Here is a 24088-nt window from a genome sequence, read left to right on the forward strand (position 1 = left end):
CACGGCTCCACGCAACTTGTTACCACAGATTGAGGGGAGACCTTTTTACCTTTTTATTTATTTTTTCTTTTATGAATCGGAAGTTGGTAACCGCTAATCAGCTGAGCATAAATGACTTTGGGAGAATGGGAACAATCAACATCTGCTGAGTTAATACTTAATGGCATATGTTAGACAACGGCCTAAAAAAGATGCATCATTTGTCTCCGAGACTCTTATAACTCCATTTTTCTTCGTAAGTACGAACTAGTAAATTCAATTCACTCTTTAAGATATTTTTTCCTCAGCATCGTAAATATTTGCATTAACGGCGGTAAAAAGATTGATGAAAGTTGAGGCTCAATCCTCATTAATAACCAAAGAAGTGAGAACTAACATGAAATTGGGTTCATTCACCATCCTAAATAATGAAAAGCTATTCTGCTTAAGAGTTACGGACATCAAAATTTAACTGGTAATATGCAAATTCCTTCTATGCCAACACAAAATTCACTACAAGAGGCCCGGAGAATCTGTAAACAAGAATAAAATAAAGGCGTTATACACATTAGTTACTTTTTTAGAATCAGAAGGAAACAAAAAAAAAAGGAAAAATGAACACACGAAACTAATTCGGACGAGACGAATGAAAATGTTGGGTGGGGGAACAGTGTGTGTAAATCTGTAAGCCAATTACATTGGAGCACATCTCCACAAATACAGGAAAAGGCTCAAGCAGAAAGGTTTTTTACTTGCTATATGCACAGATAAAATCCTGGGAATAGTTTTTGTTAATATATGTTCCCAAGAAGAACTATGTGCATGTTTCTTTGGCAAGAAACAGAACTTTCAAAATAAAAAATAGGCATCACAGAGCATATAGACAACAATAGATTTGGAGAAGATTGGATTACTATTATAGATAGTAATTCTAATGACTTCTTTTTCTTGGGGGAGGTGAGGGGAGGAGTGAGTGAAGTAAACTATAAGCCAATTACATTGGAGCTTATCTCCACGGATAGAGGAGAACGCTCAAGCAGAAAGGTTTTTCATTTACTATATGCACAAATAAAATCCTGGGAGTATGTTTCGTAGAGATGAGTTCCCAAGAAGAACTATGTGCAATATTCTTTTCAAATGAAACATAATTTCAAAAATCAAAATAATAAACAAGGCAACAGAGAATATAGATATAGATATTAGATGACACAATGATACTGACATTAGGTTCAAAGATAATCTGACTTTAACTAGTAGAACACAGTTTCAGAATGTAACATTCAAACTACAAAGAAGCATATTAATTTAGTATGCAAACTTGATCATGGGTAAGCCATTCTCTAAGTTGAAACCACATGAGGAATATCCCGAAATTCAGATGACAAAATACACCAATTAGATTGTAAAATTACCTCATATATTGCTTGGATACATGAAGACTCTGACCCTTGCTCCCTGCAGATGAATCAACACCCAAAACCATCAGAAAATCATACAAAAGCCAATCGAAGAACAATTGAACATTTCTCTGCCTTGAAAATTACCATTGATTTTGGTGGCAGGTTTGACTTGAACTTAGCACGGACAATACCACTGTTACCATGAGGCCTGGTAACCTTACCCCAAATGCAGCGATAGTGGGATCCATTCTTCTTTACCTTGGCTTTGTATATGTATGCCATACGCTTCCCAGCATACCATGCAACCTCTTCCTTAGTGTTTACTCCCTCAATCTGGATAAGAGAGGTGTTTGGATATTGGTTTGACTTGGACCTGAAAGAACACTACCAATATCTTAGCATATATCAAGTCATGCCAACTGAATCCACACACAATTTATATGCCATTCTTGAGATAAATTCATAAATCCCACTTTTAGTAATATAAACCACAAAACACCAATTTACTATAGGAGGGTGGAAGAAGTGTACCTCTTGTATCCAAGGATTGAACCCCTGACATAAAGTCTGAAAATACAACACAAAAGTACAACACGGTCAACAATTTTCATTTCTTAGATAAATCTCCCTCAGAAATGCACGATGAGCATATGCATTCACATTTTACAACATAAAATGATGATATTCAATTCATAATCAACAAAGCATCTCCAAAACACATCGAACATTCAGCAGAAATTTTAATACACATGCATACAACTGATAACAGAGCCTAAAACTCCCAAAGCCTCAACTTTCAGATGCACATGAATCCAGACACACTGTTCATTTTACAGGAAAATACAATGTTACTGTCTGAGAAGTTAATTCAGCATTGCTCCTCACCACATTATATCACTTAAGCACCTTAACCCATTAGCCAAAGCAAACAGAAACCCTAAACCCTAAACCAAATCTTGATCTTCATCAACCACATCACAAATGTGCATTTCACATTAAATCACTAACAAAAACAAAAATCACAAATATTTCTCTTTTTTTCTTCCAGAAACGATACAGTTGTGAATAGTATTAGGTCATCAACATAATGCAAAAGATCAAAAAACAATGTGGAGAGAGTTAGAAAGGGAAACCTGACACGCTCTCCTTGGCGACCTTTCACCATTTTCGCTTGAAGAAGATGCTCCCTCGCCTCCTGCAACTGTTGCTTCGGGTTGATGCACGGCGGAAGCTGCACCAAGCTGAATCAGCTCCATGGTTATATACACGCACAAAAATAAACCAGGCAAGGTTAGGGTTTGTTCTTGCTTTTTGATTGGGCTTTCATTACCCTCTCTCTCTTCAGGCCCATTATCCTGCTTCCTTTCTTCCAACTTTGCTTTTCTGTCCATAGTCTTTTCGATCAACCAAATCTATATTTCGGACCATAAAAAAAAATTGAGAATTAGTAATATACTTTTTTTTTTAACCAAAGATAAAGAGATTCGAACTGTGACTTCTTAGTGAGTATAAAGAGACTATAACATTTGAACTATAACTCATTGGTAATTAGTAATATACTTTCATCAAAAGGATTTAGGGATTTAAAAATACTACGTTCATACAAAAAATTAACTGCATAATTATTATATATTTATGTATAAAAATATATATTATTTAACTCATTTTTATTATATATTTTAATATGTATTTATATTTATAACTAATTTTTAATATACAAATAATATAAAAATCTGCAGTTACATGAAGGAGAGTCAATTAAGCTAAGAAGTGGTAATTTCCTTATTAAAATTTTGAGACTTATTATAGCATAGAGAATAATCTAAAAACACGTGAAACAGCGAGAGGGTATCGCCTCATATTCCGTTTTGTACGTGATGGGCTGATGGCAATGTTGACTCATGGTTCAACTACGCAAAAGCCACACCAAACACATAAAAAGAACAACAACGCAAAACTCTACCACAATTCTTCTTCATATATTAATTTCTTCTACTTCACCAAATAATCCTGGGTCTTATTGATTACATATATAAATATTCATGCCAATAAGAAGTAGGGGTTTATTAGAGGGAGGAGAAGAACGACATGGGTTATTATCAATGTGTAGTGTGCGGCATAGGATAAGACATTGGCAAAAACTATGTAGGATGAAGCAAGGGCGTCACATGTTTTGGGGCTTAATAGTTTTGTTGTTGATGTGTTTCTTGCTTAAGTTTTTGTTGATGCATATCTTTTCTCATCAGCTTGATGTCCATCGTGCAATAAGGTCTAACATCGTGCAGCATAAAAATTCATCTCACACGCATTCGGTATATATACAACTTTCTTTTCTGTTCATTTCCATTATGTGTGTCTCTCTTCCCGTTCTTAATTGCTTCTAATGCATGCATTAGTTTATGAGAAATGGTTGATATGCTAAAAATAGATTTAAAACGAGTAGCAAAACTTACCTACCAAAAGGAAAATACGAAAAAAGACACAAAAATGACGTATCAAGTGATGATAATCAGCATATAGCATTTTGTATATGATAAATTTTAGTATGACTATTTTTCTAATAAAAAAAATTTTGGTATGCATATTTTTAGGTTTTACAGTTTTGGTTTGTATATTCATAATGATACCATGAGCGCTTTAGGGTGCCTCCAAGATATGTTTTTAGATACCGCTATACAATTACAACCCGTCTTTGCTCAATGGATACAAAATATCCACGCTTTAGCACCGAACACAACGGCTCCTGGTGCAACAACAAGCACCAGTTTGACTTGGGGCGGTGGTGTTTGACTTGGGGCGGTGGTGATTTAGTGGCAGTGGGGGACAAGGTTGCTTTGTTACCTATTCCATTAGGAACTGCAGATTTTTTGGTCCATCACATTCATGTATTTACAATTCAACTATGTTATAATAGTTATGATAATTATATAAGTGTCTTTAAAATTATATTATTTTATTTTAGTAATATTTTTTTAATAATACTTTTTAAAGAGTGTTGTTTAATAAAAAAATATTATTTTAATTTTAATAATATTTTTTAAATATCATAGATACCGTATCATAGTCAAACTTCATATATATGATTTACTTTGTAAGTGGTTTTGATATATCTTGGCCTTCACAAATGTAGTCAAAATATCATTGGTTTGTATTTGATTTTGTTAGCTAGACTCTGGAAATCTGGAAGCATCCCAAAAGTGACAACTACTACAAATGCATTCATAGTCAACTAAAGAGTAAAAACATGGTCCAATGTTCTTATTTCTTCTAAATTCGAGTACCCAATTACCAACACTGATTTGTGGTTACCTATGGAAATTGTATATTATTCTACAGCGAAAGTAGGAAACGCCACAAATGGCTACCTTTTGGTTCACGCCAATGGAGGATTAAATCAAATGACAACTGGAGTATGCAATTAAATTAATTACTTTAGCACTATTTATTCTTCAATTAAATTTAGTTTCCTCTGCTTTAATATTATACAATATAATATGAATTTTCAATCATATTGCAGATAAGTGACATGGTCGCTATAGCCAAACTTATGAATGCTACTTTGGTTTTACCAACATTAGACCATCATTCATTTTGGACTGATAGCAGGTATTAATTCTCACATATACTTGTATTTTCAGAGAGGAAAAAAAACTCTAAATTTCATGGGGATATAATTCGATTATTTATTAATAAAAAATATAATTAAATCTTTCTTAGTTGTTAATTTTAAGAAAAAAAATATAATAAAATATGTTTTTTTAGAATATTTTATAATTTATTCTACAATAAATACAAAAATAAATATTTTAAAATAAAAATACATTTTTTAACAACAAAATAAAAAGATNCAACTGGAGGAACTTTATTAAAGTCTTAGAAGATGAGGTTCCAATAGTGGAATCTCTGCCACCAAGATTTGCAGCAATTAGGCCAGCATTGAAAGCTCCAGTTTCTTGGTCCAAGGCAATAAATATAACACATTATTTAAGTGTTACCATAATTAACTTATGTTTGTATTGAATGTGTCATATCTATATATATCATTAGATTTTAATAAATAAAAAATTAAAAGTAAATATAAAAANAAAATTTTATTACATAATATTTAATTTTAATGAATACAAAATACTTATATTTTTGTATTTATATATTTATATTTATTTTCTAAAACATATAAGATTATATAATCATTTAAAGTATTATATATTAAAAAATATTTATTTATGTACTAAGATATTCTGTATTTATTATAGTCTATCAATGTTCTTCTTTTATATTAGTTTTTAATTTTTATTTAATAAAATTTAATAATTTATATAAATATGACACATTTAATACCTACAAAATTATTATACTTATTTTAGATATACCCTTATTTAAGTGTTACTATAATTAACCTATGTTTGGTAAGCTAGTATTTGATAGCAAAAACTTGACAAAATACAAAGAGATAGCAATAACATAAAATATTGGGTAAAGGACAAATAGGTCCCTAATCTTTTAAAATGCGGACATTTTCGTCCCTTAAGATTGGAAAATATATTTCGATCCCTTACCATGTAAATTCCGTAACAATTAAATTCTTCCGTAGAATTGGTGCTCGAAACGGTAACGGAAATTGCTGAGGTGGAAGGGTGGAGAGTGATGTGTCCGTTACGATTGTTGAAGTGAATGGAGAACAAATTGTTGGAGGACAAATTGGTCCTTAATGACCAAAACAACGTTGTATGCATCCCCACTTTCATGCCCATCATCCCAGACCTCCTCTTCTTCTTCTTCTTCTTCCATGGGAGTTTCATCGCGCCCTTTCTTCCTCTCTTGTCTCACAGAAGAAGAGCCTTGCAAGCAACGAATAAATAAACCCATTGGTGCAGACAAAGTGAAAATTGGTTGAAAAGAACTTTAATTCACGCTAATCAAGATTTTCAAACTTTGTAAATCATGGAATTTCTTGTTCCAACACCGTACCGAGAAGTGATTCCATGAGATTTCATCATAGGTCACTAAGTGTTTCAGAAGAGTCCAGAAGATTAAAGAGTTTCAGGGTTTATAGTGGAACTTCTGATGGCTATGTGATTGGTAGTGAAGATGAAATTGCAGGGATTGATGAACATGCTGCTTCTAAGATTCTAGTTCCAGATGGTTCAAATGGTGAATTTGATGCTCCTATAAGTAATTGTTTCCGACAATGGAAACCTAAACTTAATGTACACTACGAGAAAGCTGGTTGTGAAAATATTGGTTCACCAAATATTCTTTTTCTTTCTGGTTTTGGTGTTGGTTCTTTCCATTATGAGAAACAGCTTAAGGATTTGGGGCGTGATAATAAAGTGTGGGCATTGAATTTTGTAGGCCAAGAAATGTCCCTTGCTTTTGAAGACTCTGCCCCTAAGATTAAGGAAGGTGAAAGGAATATGGATAGGGATAGTACTTCTTTATGGGATTTTGGAGAAGAAGACACCCTGCTGCTGCAGCATCGTTTGCTTCAATTATGTTTGCTCTTCAGGCTGAAATATCTTTTGCTGAAGCTTTATCTAGGTAGTAGAATACTAAAACAATTATAGCATTAAGAATTTGAATACTGCTATGGCTATGGACATGCATTTATGATTTATGGTTCAAATCTTGAGGAGTTTGAGTGTTGTTTGCAATGTAGATGTAGAGAAAATGATGTGCCGATATGCTTGATGTATGGGAAAGAAGATCCATGGGTGAAACCAATATGGGGAGTGCAAGTGAAGAAAGGGTGCGATGAAATTGCCATGGAAGAAGAAGAAGAAGAAGAGATCTGGGATGATGGGCATGAAAGTGGAGATACATACGGTGTCGTTTTGGTCATTAAGGACCAATTTGTCCTCCAACAATTTGTTCCCCATCCACTTCAACAACCGTAACGGACACATCACTCTCCACCCCTCCACTTCAGTAATCTTCATTACCGTTTCGAGCACCAATTCCACGGAAGGATTTAATTGTCACGAAATTTACATGGTGAGGGAATCGAAATGTATTTTCTAATCTTGAGGGACGAAAATGTCCGCATTTTAAAAGGTCAGGAACCTATTTGTCCTTTACCCTAAAATATTGTTTAATTTTGTTTCACTTTCTTGTTTTCTCTATTTCTAGAAATACAAAAATACATAAGATCATGGTATGGAACAAAGTATTTTGTATTTATCTTTATCTTTAAAACTTTTTTTCTCCGTATTTGTATTTTGTCTTTAAAAATAAATGCTATCTAAATATCTCAAGATAAAAAAAAAGTATAAAAATAAGAAATAAAAAACAAATTAAAGCAAGAAAATTATGAATTTTTCTAACATTTATTTAGGATAAAGTATATTTTTTGTCTTCTAAAATTTAGCAAAAATTTTAAAATATCCTTAAGTTTTATTTTGTTTCAATTTTGTTACAAAAATTTTCGATTTACATCAAATATACTCCAGACAGCTAAATTTTCAAAAAATTTAAGACCAATCCAACAATAATGCATTACAACTATGCAGTCTATGCTTGATTTGTTTGTGTTAAAGGTTATTTTTAATAAATATTGTTAAATTGGTTCTAAATTTTTTGAAAAATTAGCGGTCAGAAGTATATTTAACGTAAATCGAAAATTTTTTGGACAAAATTAAAATTAAAAAATAAGTGTATTTTTTAAACTTTTACCAAACTTTAGAAATAAAAATATATTTTATCCTATTTATTTATATGTTTTGGCATTTTTCTCCAAATAATTTATATTTTTATCTTGAGATAATAATTACCTAATAAATAAGTATTGAATAACATGATGGTTCTGAAACTAAAGATATGTGGAATTGCATTGGAGAATGTAGGGTAGCTACTACAAAGGGGAGATGATGGGATTATTGAGAAGACAGAAAGTGATAAAATTCACCCACACTGATTCTCGCCTTGTCAATAATGGTCTTCCTGATTCAATTCAGAAAATACGTTGTCGTACCATGTATAAAGCTCTTAGATTTTCAGTGCCAATTGAAGGGCTTGCAATGAAGTTGGTAAATAGACTTAGAAACAATACGCATTATCTTGCCCTCCATCTAAGGTACCTGAGTAAACTTTAGAAATAAATTGATATTGATATTTGTACGTATCTTTTTTTGGTAGATGAAAAATTAAAAATTAATTCAATATTTTCTTTTTAAATTTTTCTTTCTCTCCTTTTTAATCTTTGCTCATCAACCACTTTGTTAGTTGATTGTCGATTAAAGATTTTAAATTCTATAAGGTGAAAACTCAGCTACAGTCGATTTCATATGAAGTTGATATTTAAGAGCTGTTAGATGAAAATTTAATCAAATCAGTTAAGTCATTTAACAATTCTCATTTATCAACTTCACGTGAAGTCGACTGCACCTGAATTTCTGCTATTCTATAAAAGCCCGTATTAAAAATAAACCAGTAAACTAAGCAAACCTAGCTTCTAATTAACAATTGTCTTATAAAAACATGGGAAACAAAATGCAGATATGAAAAGGACATGCTTGCTTTCACAGGATGCAATCACAACCTAACAAAAGAAGAAGCAAGAGAACTGAGAGAAATGAGATACAAAGTGAAACATTGGAAGAACAAAGAGATTGATGGCAAATCAAAGCGACTAAAGGGTGTTTGCCCCATGACTCCAAGAGAAGTAGCATTGTTCCTTGAAGCAATTGGGTTCCCTCTTGACACAAAAATCTACATAGCTGCTGGTAACATTTATGGCTCACAAGGACTCAAACCACTTGAAACCAAGTACCCTAATGTCTTCTCACACTCCACTTTGGCAACAAAAGAAGAGCTTGAACCCTTTAGGATCCACCAGAATCAGCTTGCTGCTTTGGATTATGTTATTTCGGTTGAAAGTGATGCTTTTCTTTACACCTATGATGGCAACATGGCTAAAGCAGTACGAGGTCACAGAGCATTTCAAGGATTTCGTAAGACCATTGCCCCAAACAAGTAATTATTTTCTTATTTCTATTTATATCAAGATTTTTTTTAGTATGTAGTAGTTAAGACTGCATTTGTTTATGAAAACAGGACAAGCCAAGACATAAAGAATAGAGACACAAAATTTTGTGTTCTTATATTCTGTTTGGTGATAAACTAGAATATATTATGAAAATTTAATTTATTCTCATTTTTTTCATTCAAAAAATTTGAGAAGAAAAATATAATATTAAAAAAATATAATTATAAAAAATTAATAAAAATAATAAAAAATAAATTGTGTTCTTATGTCTTTTCTGTCAGAATGAATACAAAATATACTAATTTAATGTCTTTAGACACAATGTCTCTGTCTCATATATCAAACACAATTTTGGTAAACAAATGCAGCTTAATAGTTATCTAATTCAAATTAATCTCCAAAATAATCCATTATATTCACTAAAGTAAATTAGGTTCAGACATTTTAATTGCATTAATTATGTGACTGTAATTAACAAAAATATACTATGTTAATTCTTAACAGTGTGATAGATCATTTAATGAAAAAGAATAAGAGACTAACATTTTAAAATCTCAAAAACCATTTTAGTATATGCAGCTAATTTGAAGAACCATTTTAAAATTTAATATATCATCATTTGATTAGTAGTCTATGGTTACATTTAGGATATTAGGGCAACAAAGTCAGTTTTTACAAAATTAGCTAATGAAAAAGTTTTACTAATATTTTTTTCAACCACTAATTGTTAAAAGAAGTAAATTTCAAAAAATGAATTTTTTTAATGATATTTTTAGTAACAATTTATTTTTTGTTTCCAGTAGTTATCAAGTATTAATGAAAATATCATCAAAAAATTATCTGCCATCAAGAAATCATAAATTTTGGATAAATTTTTACAATTAGCAATCATAAAAAAATCTTAAAAAAATTCAAATAGCGATCAACAAACTATTAGATAAATAATAAACAATTTGGTTCATCATAAGTATGAGAATACAATTTAAAAAAAAATACACTTATTGAATTGAAACTGTAAGAACAAAAATAACTCCACAATTCAACCATCTGGTAAAATGGGCAAGTATGTGATGTCTAATTAATGATGTTTTTCAACATGTTGCAGACAAAAGTTTGTTAGGTTGGTTGATGAGTTAGACAGTGACTTAATTTCTTGGGAAGATTTCTCATCTAAGGTTAAGAGCATACACAAAAACAATGTGGGAGCACCACATCCTAGAAAAATTGATCGCCACCCCAAATTGGAAGAGAACTTTTATGCAAACCCTTTTCCAGGTTGTATTTGTGAGAAGTGATTATTCAGTCATTAATTAGTCATTAGATTAAATAACAACTAATTCATCACATTCATTTATGTAATATACAGAGCTATTTGGAAATGTATATTGGTAGAGATGAATAGGCTAGTTGATAGGTGTGATATTGAGTATAAGAGTACCAAAAGAGTAATGTATCATTTCTTTTTCCATTTTTTGATGACTCTGCAAAAAAAAAATATTTTATTTGGTCATGGATAGTTAGAGACTTATTCCATTTATTTATATTAGTGGATTAACAGGTACTAATAGATTTTGATTTAATTTAATTTTGATGTACTATTTTGTAAATTAAAGTAATTTTATACATATATTCAATTACGTAATATCACATTTAGGGATGACAAATGAACCGAAACATGTCGTGCTGACTCGTTTAACTCACCCAAAAAAGTGAATCGGATTAGAATTTTGAGACCGCCATAATAGAAAAATCCAGCTAACTCGCATAGTATAATCCACATACTTTGACAGACTTTGACGGGACGGACTTACTCAATGAACCTGTTATTTTATTTTATTTTTCTTTCTTTTTTAAACCAAAAAAACTACTCAAACTCATGATCCCAATTGTCTGCTAAAGTGGTTAACACTTTCACAATTTCAAATCAATCTCTAATCCTAGTAAAAATTAGTCACTCTTTTCCTCTGTTTCATGAGTTCTCTACCTTTATGGCTCTCTCCTTAACTATCACACACGTAGACACTCTCGGACACCGTCGTCGGCATCCGTCGTGCCTCTTTTCACACGAGTTTTCTCTTCGCAACTCTCTTTTCAGTGTTCCAGACTCACATTCGTCCGTCATTTGCTCGCACGTTTCCGTCACGCCTCTTCATCGTAAGTTGCTTCATCTCTTCGACACTTGGACATTGTTCAATTAGATGTTTTAAATAATGTTTATTTTGATTTGGACAATATTGGTTGAATTATTTTGTTATAAAATACTTGATTGATAACTATATTAGAAATTTAAAATTATAAAGGCTTTATTTTTGAATTTAAAAATTGTCAATTTATTAAAATATTTCTGAAATTGTATGCAAAAACATGAAAGAAATTGGCTGCCAACCAGCCATTAGGAGGGCCGAGCCGGGCTACCTTACCTGCCACATCTAACCATATAAGCAGAAATAACTATTTTTTAAATTGATCGCATATATGATTGTTCTGAATAAATTTAATTACATTCTGTCAATACATTAAATTTAAACTCTTTTAATTTATTAAATATATATCTAGTTAATAAATTTGTAATAATTAAGACGTAAACATTAGGGCAAATCAGGTAAAAAAATAAAATATAAATTAAATTTATATGAATCCCCCAAACCAAGAACAGTTACGTGCATGGATACACAATTATATGTGAATCGAACTGATTTACATCGATTTAGCCATTCTAGTGATAAATCGAATCAAGTAGATTTGAACTACTAGATATAGGCATAAATCGAATCTGTCAGCTTTGATTTAGTAATGTTCAAAATCCACCCATAGTAAATCAAGACCATTTGCATCGATTTAGACCCATGGTATGTGTCTATAGTAATTTGAAGTGAATGGATTCGATTTAAGCTAGTAATAAATTAAATTGAGTGACTTCGATTTACATGCAATGAATGCTAGTGGTAAATCGAATCTACTAGCTTCAATTTAGTACATATATATGTATATAAGAAATTCGAATTCACTTGTTTTAAATTACATCTCACCATATTCATTCATCCCCAAACCCAAATTCTAGAAAAAGTTTACGCCAAAAAATCACTACATTCAAATTGCGAAAATGAAAGACGACCCGAATTGTATCTATCGCTTGGACAGCGTTGTCTATACTGCTGGTTCCATCCATAAAGAGGTTAGTGAATGGAATTTAATATCTTTAAAAAAAATTTAAAATAAATAATAGTGTGTAATGTTAAATCGCTTAGAATTTCATTATATGCGCTATTAAGATTTTGAAACTATAAATGGTAGTTAGAGTAATGATTTAGTGGTTTGTTAGAATTTTAAAAATACAAATGCCAAGTGGAGAGGTGATAAACAATGCTTAATTAGAATAGCGATTAATTAATTAGAAATTGTTTTCGAAATTTATGTAGATCTAATTTAGATTTTGAATATTAAATTAAATAGATAGTAAAAGTTTGGCAAGGATTTAATTTAGTTTAATTTTTTTAAATTTAATTTAATTTTTAAATATTAGGTTAACGGGCCAGTAATGTAGTTTAATTTTGATTTATTTAAAATTAATTTAGTTTAATTTGTTTAAAATTAATTTAATTTAGTTTAATTTATTTAAAATTAATGTAATTTAATTCTTAAATGTTAGTGTTTAAATTAATATAATTTAATTTAGTTTAATTTTATACTTTACCTATTGAATATTAGATTAAGTTATATACTTTTAGAATTTAATTTAATTTGGTTTCCATTAAAGTTTAATTAAAGGGTAAAGTATATTTTTTGTTCCTAAAATTTGACAAAAGTTTTAAAAATAGCCATAAGTTTTATTTTGTTTCAATTTTGTCTTAGAAGTTTTTATTTGCATCAAATATATCCTCGACGGTTAAATTTTCAAAAAATTTAAAACTAATATAACAATAATGCATGAAAATTATACTTGATTTGTTTGTGTTGAGGGTTGTTCTTATAAAATTGTTGTTGAATTGGTCTTAAATTTTTTTTGAGAAATTAGGTGTCAGGGGTATATTTGATGCAAATCGAAAATTTTTGGAACAAAATTAAAACAAAATAAAATTTAGGGGTATTTTTAAAACTTTTGTCAAACTTCAGAGACAAAAAAGTATACTTTACCCTTAATTAAATTATTGAATATTAGGTTATCTATGTCCAGGATTGCAATATAATTTACAATAAAGTTTATTTTCAGTAAAGTTTGTTAGTTGTTATGGTTCTAAGAGAATTGTTTTCATTGTGGTACAGCTACATCGATGTATCACTAGTATGAGAAATACTCCTCTCTATATAATCATCGTTGTCATTAGTAATCATGACGGACTCCATATCATCGTCATCTCCTAGGACATATTCCACGGCATCTGATTCTCCAACCGCCCCAGAAATCGGAATCATAACAGGAGTATTCATGCTAGAACCTAATTCCACAATCTCATTGCAGTGTAGATCAGCTGCAAAAGATGGAGATACCACCAAATCTCTCGTAGACACAATTATAGGCAGAGATGAAGATGAAACAATAAAGGTTGAGCTGGAGGTTACTGTCATTGGTACTGATTGATGATTTCAGTTTGATTCTTCAGAGTTAGAGACCACATTCACAAGTTTTACCAATAGTTTATGGATTCTCACATTCGGAATTAGCGATGACAGTGAAATAAAACTTGCAAATCCTCGTCACTGCCTATCACAAACGAGTCGTACTTCACCTCATTGCAGACAACAAAATTGGAGTTCAATAGTATAACTTTTCGATCCGTTTCATTTCATGTAGTCCCAATTTCTGTAATACGGTATTGTGAAAATCAACCAGGCTCATAGAACGCTCAACGAATCTTTATTAGTAAACTTTATTCTCGATCGCATTTTTTTTCTTAATCGTGCCTTTGTAGTACACAGCTAAAATACTATCCTCTGTAGTCATATTCAATGTCACTCTAATGAGGATTCAACATTATTAATATTTATATAGGTTGAACACATACACTAAATAGAATTATGTTAATTCGATATAAAAAAGGTGTTACTAATAGGTAAATCGAATTCATATGATTCGATTTACTTTATTGCACCATTTCTCCCATATAAATCTAATTTAATAAGATCGATTTACTAACAATGCGCCTAAACTGAATGATCTTAATTCGATTTATTATGAAATTCTCTAAATTAAATGCAATCAATTTAATTTACGTATAAAATTCTAAATTGATTTCATTGGATTTGATTTACATATAAATAGACTATCCATATAAAAATTTTTGGTTTAGGAGATTCATATAAATTTGGGTTTAAACATTACATTACATAAAAATATTTTGGGTTTAAAGTCTCAAAATTGTAAAAAAAAAAAAATGAAAAATCACAATTTTAGGACATTTTTTATTTATTCCACACCAAAAAATTCTGAGATCTTCTTGGAGTTGGATACTGATACTGCTTGTAACAAAAGTGAACGAGCCAAGTAGCATTTGACAAAAACGGTGCGCTTTGGTGAGACTCTATTCTTTCGTCTCTGCTCTGTAGTACTGATACGCCGTTCCCAATTTCCGTTTCGCGCCGCCACACCCTTCATCCACCGCTCCATTTGGAAAACTTAAAGGAGGAGGCAGTTGTTCCTAAAAGGTTATTTCAAGAGATTTCCGATGTCACATTCACTTTTGTTTGTTGCATTTGTTAGCAGATCTCTAATGGAGCTCGTAGCTTATAGCCTTTAGCTTTATCTTTGTGTCATTTGATTGGTGTTCCTTTTGCTGTGTTGTGTTGTGTTGTAAACTTTGATCTACATGACTTAACATGTTTACATCTTTTCATTCCAATTGTTTCAATGATTATAGTGTTTTAGTTGATTTCATTTGTTATGATGAATTATGGTTCCTTGTTGTCCATATATATATATATATTGCATTAATTGCCATTTTAGGTTAATAGAGACAATGCAATTGAAAGAACTGCTGATGTCAGAGTAGTTATATGCTGTAGAAATAGAATCAATGCTCTACAATGGACGTGGTCTTCATTTTTAGTTGCCAGAGCATAGTTTTTCAATGATTTGTCAAGCATCAACTACTCATTGTTCTCCTGACTTTCACATCCTTAATGATTTATTATCACTTGTTTGATCTATTTGAGTTTCGATAGTTTTGGTCTAATTTAAGAATAATATGGATCCCTTGTCTTTCGGAACTTACTAGGACCCTTATACCGAGACAGTTTATGTGAAGGAGCTTGAGGGGTGGTCAATACTAGCCTCTGCAAGAAAGCTTTGTATGATAGAAGTTGTCTAAGTCATTTGTCATTTCACACTTGTGGCAATAGTTGAGCCACACATGAAAGAGCTAGTGCAAATGATTTGAAGTTATTTTTAAGTTTCTTATGATTTCTTTGCAGTGCAGGGAAATGGGTTTGTGGACATTACTTGAGGGGTTCCTGCTTCTTGCAAATGCACTAGCAATACTAAATGAGGACCGATTTCTGGCACCTAGAGGATGGGGCTTATCTGATTTTTCAAGTGGCAGGACAAAATCTTTCAAAGGCCAGCTCATAGGTCTTATTTACGCAACTCAGTACCTAAGAGTTCCTCTCATACTTCTCAACTCCATCTGCATCATTTTGAAATTTGTTTCTGGATAATGCCTAGCATGGTGAGATTTCAAGACGTGTTGTCTAAACATTTTGTTAATCTTGTGTATATTAATATCCGGTGTTATGGAAATACCCTCAGCTTTCCTACGTTGGCTTTTCAAACAAAAAAGAACTCTACTTTTCTGAAACTGATGCTTGAGCCATTCTGACTGATATGCCAGTGCAACTCGTGGACATAAACTGGATGTAGTTGATTAGATTCTTAGTTCAGTTAATGAATGACTCTAGTCATCAAGTTATACTTTGTCATTTTCAAACTTGACTAATGTTTCAGTTCAACTCATGAACATGAAATGAATTATAAGTTGGTTAATTTTGTGTAGTTTGAACATTTGCTTGAAATAACTTATGGCATGTTGCTGTTAGTGAAATCATAGTGTACGTTGGAATCACCTATACTTGATAGTAATTTTAATTTTAGCAGCGGTAGTAGTTGTTGTAGTTGACTAGTTGTATGATACTGGTGAGGTTGATAGTAACAACATCTACTACACATCTTTGCTTCTGCTTCCACTTCCTTTATCATATTGAATTTGAAGAATTTGCATGTTTATTTTATTGAAGGGTCAAGCTGCAGGAATATCATAAACATGGTATAACAACACTAATTTCAGCTTCATCTTGTTTTCAGGTTCGGGTTACCACTAGATGATTTCAAGAAGTTGCTCCTGCGTAGAACAATTAATTTGACAAATTCTATTTTAGAGAGAGCCTCCATTACAAGTGTTTGTCTTAGTTTGGGATATTGGTCAATTGATTGTTATTTATTGCCCTAAAATCATGTTTACCATTGTGACATCAATAGTAAGAAATGAAAATCATTGTGACATTAGTTGGATAGGTGTTGAAGAATCAATTATCATCTGCCAATTTTCCTTATGTAAACTCTTGATCTATTTTTTTAATAGAATTTAGTAATTTACCAATTTTTGGATTGGTGATATACAGCACAACTGTTGTAGCTTTAGTATATCAAGAATTCATATGGATGTTAACTTAATGCTTTATCAGAAAGTCAATCAATTCATAAATAGTGCCTAACATTTGCTTTTTACAGAGTCTTGTACCAATTGAAATGTAGCCATGTTTGGCTTTTGTTTTCATTTATTGTTGTCATTTTTTCTTCATAAATTCTTAAAATTATAAAATGTTGAAATCACGGGTGAAAGACACGATTAGCAGCATATATGCACATAATTGCCCTAAGAATATATAATGAATTTAATTATAAATCAGCAAAAAAATGGTACGTTTTGGAGTCAACAGCAATAAGCCGTAGGGCTGCAACTGTTGCTGCAATAGACATGAATCCAAATAAACAAATGTTGAGCCAATGCCATAGCTTTTGTATGGATGTTAATTTGTTCTTATTTGCCACTAAGTACATATGGTTTGCAAGGATAAATGTAAGGGGAAATGTGCTGATAGCCCCTGTGATACTCATGAAATCTCCAAGGAATGGCAATAGTGCTGACATAAACGTGTTAATAGCCAAGTAGCCACCTCTTACCATCACTCTAAATGACAAGTTCTTAAAAGCCAATGCACTTCCTTTGATCCCACGCTTTGTATCCAAATACTCATACATTGGACTTGCAAATATCTACATGGGGCAGATGAGAAATTATATTAATTCAGTAAAACATTTTAGAGAAACGTTTGGTGTACTTATTAGAAGAATTTTTCAAATAATTTAGAAGTGGGGAATTGAGAGCTTAGAAGCAGGTACATACGTGCAACGCTATAATTGATTGAAGAAAGGCAGTGATATTGGCCATGGCTTTCACCCAGACTGGACCATTAACATTATTCAGCAAATAGGTTTCTGTTGAAGATCCATAAGCCCAGTACCCTGCAAAAGTAACCAGATACAATGGGAGGACTCCAACAGTGAATTGAAAGTATAGAGCTTTCATCATGTTCTTCACAACTGGCTGCCTGATTGTTGCCTGTTAAGGGTTACAACCAAATAAAACTTAATTTCAAGAGCACATTCAGAGTTAAGGCAAATTAAATTAAATTTGGTTCCTATGCACTGACAACGTAAAACAGTTTTATATTGTCAACTAATAAATATTCAAGAAAGTGAAGAGTCATGATAATAACTATCTGCTATGATAACTATCCATCATGATTCTTATCTTCCTAAATTTCTTTTTGGTGACCAGTGAGAGATTGTTTTACTTTGTCAGTGCAGAAAGATTGTTGTCAAGTATGTATCTGTATTAAAATTAGGAAATGAATGAGTACTAGCTTCTTTCTTACCTGGATTTCAGGAAGCATGCCTGTATTATATGCAAAAACAAGATTAGCTGATGCTCCAATCGTAGTAAATATTTTACTTGTTGATGACCCTGGAATACTGTAATCTCGAGGTGGTGATTTTATTCCTAATGATAATGAAATTGGGATTAGAGTGCAGATTGATTCACACTGAATCTATGAACTTCAACCAAATGAAAACAGCACAATATAACAAACTAAAGCATGGTAGATAGCAGATTTAGAAAAGTCAGTTGAAGAAAAAATGGAATTGGAGGAAAGGGAAAAGACTAGATGCTTGTACTACTAACTTTTTACTTAAGATTCAGTAATATACTTCTAAAGCTTAGATATTATTTATAAAATACTCAACATTAAATTTATATGGTTTTGCAAGTTCCCAAAAATATTTCATCTTGATTATCAGAGACATGGCATTGGTGAACTTATAAAGATAAATTATCATTTTATTGGAAGAAAATGCTTAATCAGAGATATTAGAGAACAGAAAAACCAAGCATCAGATATTCAGATTTGTTCATTGCATTCTTCAAACATGATAGTATATTCATAGAATAAGAATAAAAAAATACATCATAGCATCTTTGAAACTAAACATTACCATCTTTAAGGGACAGGACAAGTGCAATGACAATATATACTAAGCTGAAGAGTGTTGAAAACCCCAGCCAAACTCCAAGTGCTGAAAGATGTGGAATACAAATGGCAAACATTGCACACACTAATCCAGCTATGGCAATACAATATGGAAGCTTCATCTGACCATCATTCCAAAATAGAGCATACACAGCCTGCATCACAATGAAGTGAACACATACAATCAACAGAAAATCTCAACACAGTTTTTCCCTTGAAGGCATAAGGTGAAACCATAATGCAACTATTGTAGGAATATTCACATAAAAAATACTTTATACTAGAGAACTGGTATGGTGTAGGTACTCAGTTCGATTTGGTATTTGACTGATTATTCTCTACACCAAAAATAAGTCACCCGTACAGAATATGTTATAATAAAAAATACACATTAAAAATGAGTTAAACAACACATATATTTATACACAAATATACAATGACTGAATTTTTGTATGCATATACCATTTTTGATGATAAAATTACAAGTATTTCGTAAGAAGAATTTGCGCAGGTAAAAGAGAGAAGCAAAACAAAACAACTATAATTGTAGTACCTTTAAGGCAGAACCAGCCAAGATGATATAGCCAGCATTTATCATGAAAAGGTTGATATACTGCAGGGCCCATGTGAGAGAATATGCTTTTCTACCTGAATTAATGAATGAATGAATGAAAATAAGAATTATGCTACTAACATGGAAAAAAAAATTATAGAAAAAACATTTTTCACATACCATAGATAAAGCCAGCTAAATCTCTGTATCTAATATGCCTTGTTCCACCAAATTCATGGAGCTTAGCAAGAAGAGCATTGGCGTATAGGGAAATTGCAGTTGCAAGAATCAAACCCAGCACACCACCTATCCAACCAAGAGGAACCATGATGGTCCCCGAGTATCCAAGAACATATGCGCTGTTGATTCCCGTTGTAAGCACAAAACCCACTTGAAACCATGAATCTACAAAAGCAAAGCCACAATTATTATTATTATTATTATCAGATTAAATATTCTTTCCGGTCTTGACCATTTATTCGAACGACAAAAGCAGTACTCTACGATTCAAAAATTCCTATCCAGTTCTCGATCATTTAAGTAATTGGTCTGGTTCAATTAAGATTTTTGAAGTGTGAAATCAGGCAAATAGTCAATTACTCTTATTATTATTCGAAAATCCAGAATTGCATTAAAATTGATAGAGAAGGATATTGAGAAGTGAGGTTGGTTACCGGTGCTAATTTGATGAGCTGTGTCGGGGATTTGAACTCCGGGAAGAAGAAGATCGTCGTCATCGGAAAGTAGAGTCAGGGCGACCTGCTCTTCTTCCTCGTCCTGCTCCTCCTTCACAGCCAGCTTGAATGATTGATTCTGTGTTGGAAGAAATGAATTGAATTCAGATTTCAGAGCACACAACTTGGGAGGGAAATGAATGAATTTATAGTAATAATTATTTTTGCGTGTGTGTGGGTTTTGTTGATAGTTGCGTCCACTTGTGTGCCTAACAGAGTAATTCCTCTATCATTCTGCTCTTGGATCTTGCAACTTCAATCATTTCTTCTTATTATTACGTACCAATATTAGGTCCGGAACTGAGTCGAGCCGAGCTAGATTAAACTTAAGTTTAGCTCACAAAAATTTAATTTAGTTCATAATTTGACTCATTAATAATTGAGTCTATTTCTTAAGTTTAAATTCGACTAATCGAAAATTTACCAACTTTAAATTCAGGAGTTGACTCAAATAACAATAACATAATATCTAACATGATATATTACTATTATATATGTATATAATATTAAAAATATAAATTAAATACATATAAGATATGTGTATTAATATATATATATAATCGAACTAGTTCACGAGTTAATAAACTGAGTTTACCAATCTTAAATTTGACTCATTTAATTTATGAGCTTAATTTCAAACTCAAATTTAGATTACCAGCTCACAAATTTAACTTATCGAATTATTACCAAGTTGAGCTTAAACTGATTCATAAATCGACTTGACTCACTTCTAATTCTATATACAATATAAAAAATAATAAATTTTATAACCTTAAATTATTAAATTCAATTATTATTTTGAACTTATCACTCAATGTGACTAGTTTAAACAAAGTTCACTAATTATTATAATATATTAGATATAAATATATAAAAATAAATTAAAAAAATTATGCTACAAAACTCAATCCACGCTATATATGTAAAAAATATAGTATTATTATTATTATTGTGGATGATAATAGTACATCATGAATCTGACGGATGACATAGAAAGTTGTGATACTTGAAAGTTCTGGTAGTTAGTTATAAGATCTACGGTACAAAGTATTTCAGATTTTGTGGAACACATGCATATATCTAGATTTCATTGTCCCGCTTCATCATTGGCCATGGCCATTACAATTATAGGGAATTATAGGTTACGGATCAAAATTTAAAGACGTGCTTACGTGATAAAATTTAAATCACACATTTTAAAGCCACATTTTTTATTTAAAATTGTAACTCTTTACAAAGAAAAGCGTCACCTTATGGAAAAAAGTAAATTAGAAGATTTAAGAGAAGAAATAATTAAGTTATCAAAATTAATAGATCAAAAATTAATGATTTTAACTAATGTTAATTGTAATGACACTGAATTCCTAAAATCAATACAAAATAATTTTTCTCAAAATCTTTATTTTACTATAAGTTTTATTGAAGGACTTCAAAAACCTGAAAAAACTTATTTTTCACATGGAATTTCTAAAAAATGTTACCATGGAAATGATTCTCCACATCTTTATCATACTTTTAACCCGCAATTAAATTCTATAGTAGATATGCTTGAAGAAATATTAGTATCCATAAAATTTCAAAGAAATAAGGAAAAAGAGAATCCCAAAGAAGAAAAATTTCAAAATATAATCAACATAACAGATCTAAAAGTAAAACCACCACTAAAATTATGAATATTGAAGAAAAATTAGAAGAAGTAACAATGCTTTTTAAACAATTAAAAATGGCTCAAGAAAATAATATTATGGAACATGGATTTCAAATAGAAGAAGAATTAGTAAATTCTGAAAATATAGAAAACGAAGAACACATCCTAGATTATTCAAGTGACGAAGAACCAACAATTCCAATACAAGTAAAAAATGAAGCTGGAACATCTAAGGATAATCAATCTCAATTTAAATGGGAAACAAGTTTCAATAATTATGCTTTTAAAAAAGGATTTATAAATAAAGATTCAAAATATACAAAAATACCGTCAAAATACGTTCCTAAAATCCAGAAAATGGAAGGAGAAAGAATGCTTGACTTAGACTGTAAAAAGAATGAAAAAGAAATTTTCGAAAATTGGTTGAATTCCTTTTTATTAAAAGCCTTTACTAATCCAAAACTTAGTGAATTGTCTGGAAGAGATATTTGAAATTACATAGGGTTTCATACTAAAGGAACTATAAGAGATTACATGACATCAATAGAAAACCAAGTAATAGAAGAATTAGAAACAAAAACAACAGCTTATGATAAGATATTATATATAATGATGATTCTATACAAAGAATTTTTTGGAAAAAATATTATAGATCATAGACAAGAAGTCTATAATAAAGAATATCAAGAAGCAAAAAACCATTTAGCTAATATTCAGATATATGATCTATGTAATGTAGAGTCTTATATATGTGAATATAGAATACATTATTACAAATTAAAAGAAGAAGATAAAAATCATTATCTTAGTATGTATATAACAAAACTTCCATATCCTGCTAATGAATTTATAATGGGAAGATTACAAATTAAAAGAAATGTTGGTATTGTCAAGAAGAAGGACACTATGCAAATGAATGTCCGAAAAAGAAGGATAAAAAGGATCTTACTAAACAAATAGAAATTGCTAAGTCTTGTTTTATGGAACCTTTAGAGGAATCTGATGATAACTTAGACTATATTTTTGAATATGTCTCAGAAACAGACTCAGAGACTGAGTAATAATGCTACATTTATTACTATAAAAATAACAGAAAAGTTTATAAATGCTTTCATAGATTCTGGAGCAACACAATGCTTTGCTAGTTCAAATATAAAACTTGATTGGAAAAAATTAAAGAAACCATTAAGAGTTAGAATAGCTGACAAATCAATAAAAAAAATTAAAGAAACCTTTAAGAGTTATAATAGCTGACAAATCAATACATAAAATTGACCAAAAAGAAGAGATGGCTGAAATTTTTATTCAAAATTATAGGTTCATTGTTCCATCTATATATATGTTAGATTCTGAAATGGATTTTATCATAGGAAATAACTTTTTAAAGCTATATCATCCATTCATTCAAGAATTAACATATATAGTTTTAAAAGCTCCACACGATTCTTCAATAAATCAAAAATCAAAACGTATAAAAAAACCAACTACTACTATAGATAAGATCTTAAAATTTAAAATATTTTCTATATTAGAAACATGTTATTTAAACTTATACTTTCAGTTAAACATTCCAAAAAATAATCTTGAAATAAAGATAGAAGAACTTTTGGATGAAATTTGTGCTGAAAATCCTCTAGATATTAAAAATACAAATAACGAATTAGTAAGCATTAAATTAAAAGATCCTATAAAAGAGATAAATGTTCCAAATAAAATTCCTTATTCCGCAAGAGATAGAGAAGAGTTCTCATTAGAATGTAGAGATCTTTTGAAAAAAGGAATTATAAGATTAAGTAAAAGTCCTCATGCGGCTCCAGCCTTTTATGTCGAAAACAATAATGAAATTAAAAGGGAAAAATGAAGAATGGTTATTAACTATAAAAAGATGAATGAAGCAACTATTGGTGATGCTCATAAACTGCCAAGAAAAGATTCTATTCTAGAAAAAATCAAAGGAGCAACTTGATTTTCATCTCTTGATGCAAAATCAGGATATTGGCAACTTCGTTTAGACGAAGAAACAAAGAAATTAACTGCTTTTACTTGCGCAACAAAAGAATCAACAAGTGTGTTGCTCTATGAATGGAATGTATTACCATTCGGATTAAAACAAGCCCCAGGTATTTATCAAAGATTTATGGAAGAAAATCTAAAAGAGTTAAATGAATTTGTTTTAGTATACATTGATGATATACTAATTTTTACAAAACA

General features: G+C 30.8%; 4 protein-coding genes across 4 annotated transcripts; 2 read left to right on the top strand and 2 right to left on the bottom strand.

The window, feature by feature from the left end:
• Positions 1–322: 322 nt before the first annotated feature.
• On the bottom strand, positions 323–2649 carry LOC107457756 (60S ribosomal protein L35a-1). Its single transcript, XM_016075928.3, has 5 exons — positions 2513–2649; positions 1911–1946; positions 1524–1752; positions 1392–1434; positions 323–512 (listed from the first exon to the last, which is right to left on the bottom strand). Exons 1-4 carry the CDS (start codon positions 2542–2544, stop codon positions 1393–1395), a joined length of 339 nt encoding a protein of 112 aa, XP_015931414.1. The 5' UTR covers positions 2545–2649; the 3' UTR covers positions 323–512; position 1392.
• Positions 2650–3421: 772 nt separating this feature from the next.
• Positions 3422–10655, top strand: LOC107457735 (O-fucosyltransferase 19-like). The gene is given in 8 exon segments (XM_052251488.1): positions 3422–3691; positions 4549–4604; positions 4606–4789; positions 4897–4985; positions 5225–5342; positions 8219–8448; positions 8871–9347; positions 10466–10655. Coding segments are annotated over 8 exon segments (1614 nt in total).
• Positions 10656–15746: 5091 nt separating this feature from the next.
• On the top strand, positions 15747–16888 carry LOC107457788 (uncharacterized). Its single transcript, XM_016075967.3, has 2 exons — positions 15747–16022; positions 16655–16888. Exon 1 carries the CDS (start codon positions 15754–15756, stop codon positions 16009–16011), a length of 258 nt encoding a protein of 85 aa, XP_015931453.1. The 5' UTR covers positions 15747–15753; the 3' UTR covers positions 16012–16022; positions 16655–16888.
• A 332-nt stretch (positions 16889–17220) lies between these two features.
• Positions 17221–20406, bottom strand: LOC107457767 (proline transporter 1). The gene is made up of 7 exons (XM_016075941.2): positions 20170–20406; positions 19676–19900; positions 19496–19590; positions 18908–19097; positions 18289–18413; positions 17757–17972; positions 17221–17626 (listed from the first exon to the last, which is right to left on the bottom strand). Exons 2-7 carry the CDS (start codon positions 19821–19823, stop codon positions 17249–17251), a joined length of 1152 nt encoding a protein of 383 aa, XP_015931427.1. The 5' UTR covers positions 19824–19900; positions 20170–20406; the 3' UTR covers positions 17221–17248.
• Positions 20407–24088: the final 3682 nt, after the last annotated feature.

The sequence above is a fragment of the Arachis duranensis genome, chromosome 7, assembly GCF_000817695.3.
Source record: "Arachis duranensis cultivar V14167 chromosome 7, aradu.V14167.gnm2.J7QH, whole genome shotgun sequence".
In the NCBI taxonomy this organism is placed as follows: Eukaryota; Viridiplantae; Streptophyta; class Magnoliopsida; order Fabales; family Fabaceae; genus Arachis; species Arachis duranensis.

Excerpts from the sequence above, each read along its gene's own strand:
- LOC107457767 (XM_016075941.2), bottom strand. The coding sequence starts at position 19,823 with ATGGTTCCTCTTGGTTGGATAGGTGGTGTGCTGGGTTTGATTCTTGCA. Across the intron at positions 19,591-19,675 it reads TTTAGCTGGCTTTATCTATG|GTAGAAAAGCATATTCTCTC; the intron begins GTATGTGAAAAA and ends TCATTAATTCAG. Across the intron at positions 17,627-17,756 it reads AATCAATTATAGCGTTGCAC|ATATTTGCAAGTCCAATGTA; the intron begins GTATGTACCTGC and ends TGCCCCATGTAG.
- LOC107457756 (XM_016075928.3), bottom strand. The coding sequence starts at position 2,544 with ATGGTGAAAGGTCGCCAAGGAGAGCGTGTCAG. Across the intron at positions 1,753-1,910 it reads TCAATCCTTGGATACAAGAG|GTCCAAGTCAAACCAATATC; the intron begins GTACACTTCTTC and ends GTGTTCTTTCAG. Across the intron at positions 1,435-1,523 it reads ACCTGCCACCAAAATCAATG|GGAGCAAGGGTCAGAGTCTT; the intron begins GTAATTTTCAAG and ends ATTCATCTGCAG.
- LOC107457788 (XM_016075967.3), top strand. The coding sequence starts at position 15,754 with ATGATTTCTTTGCAGTGCAGGGAAATGGGTTTGTGGACATTACTTGAG.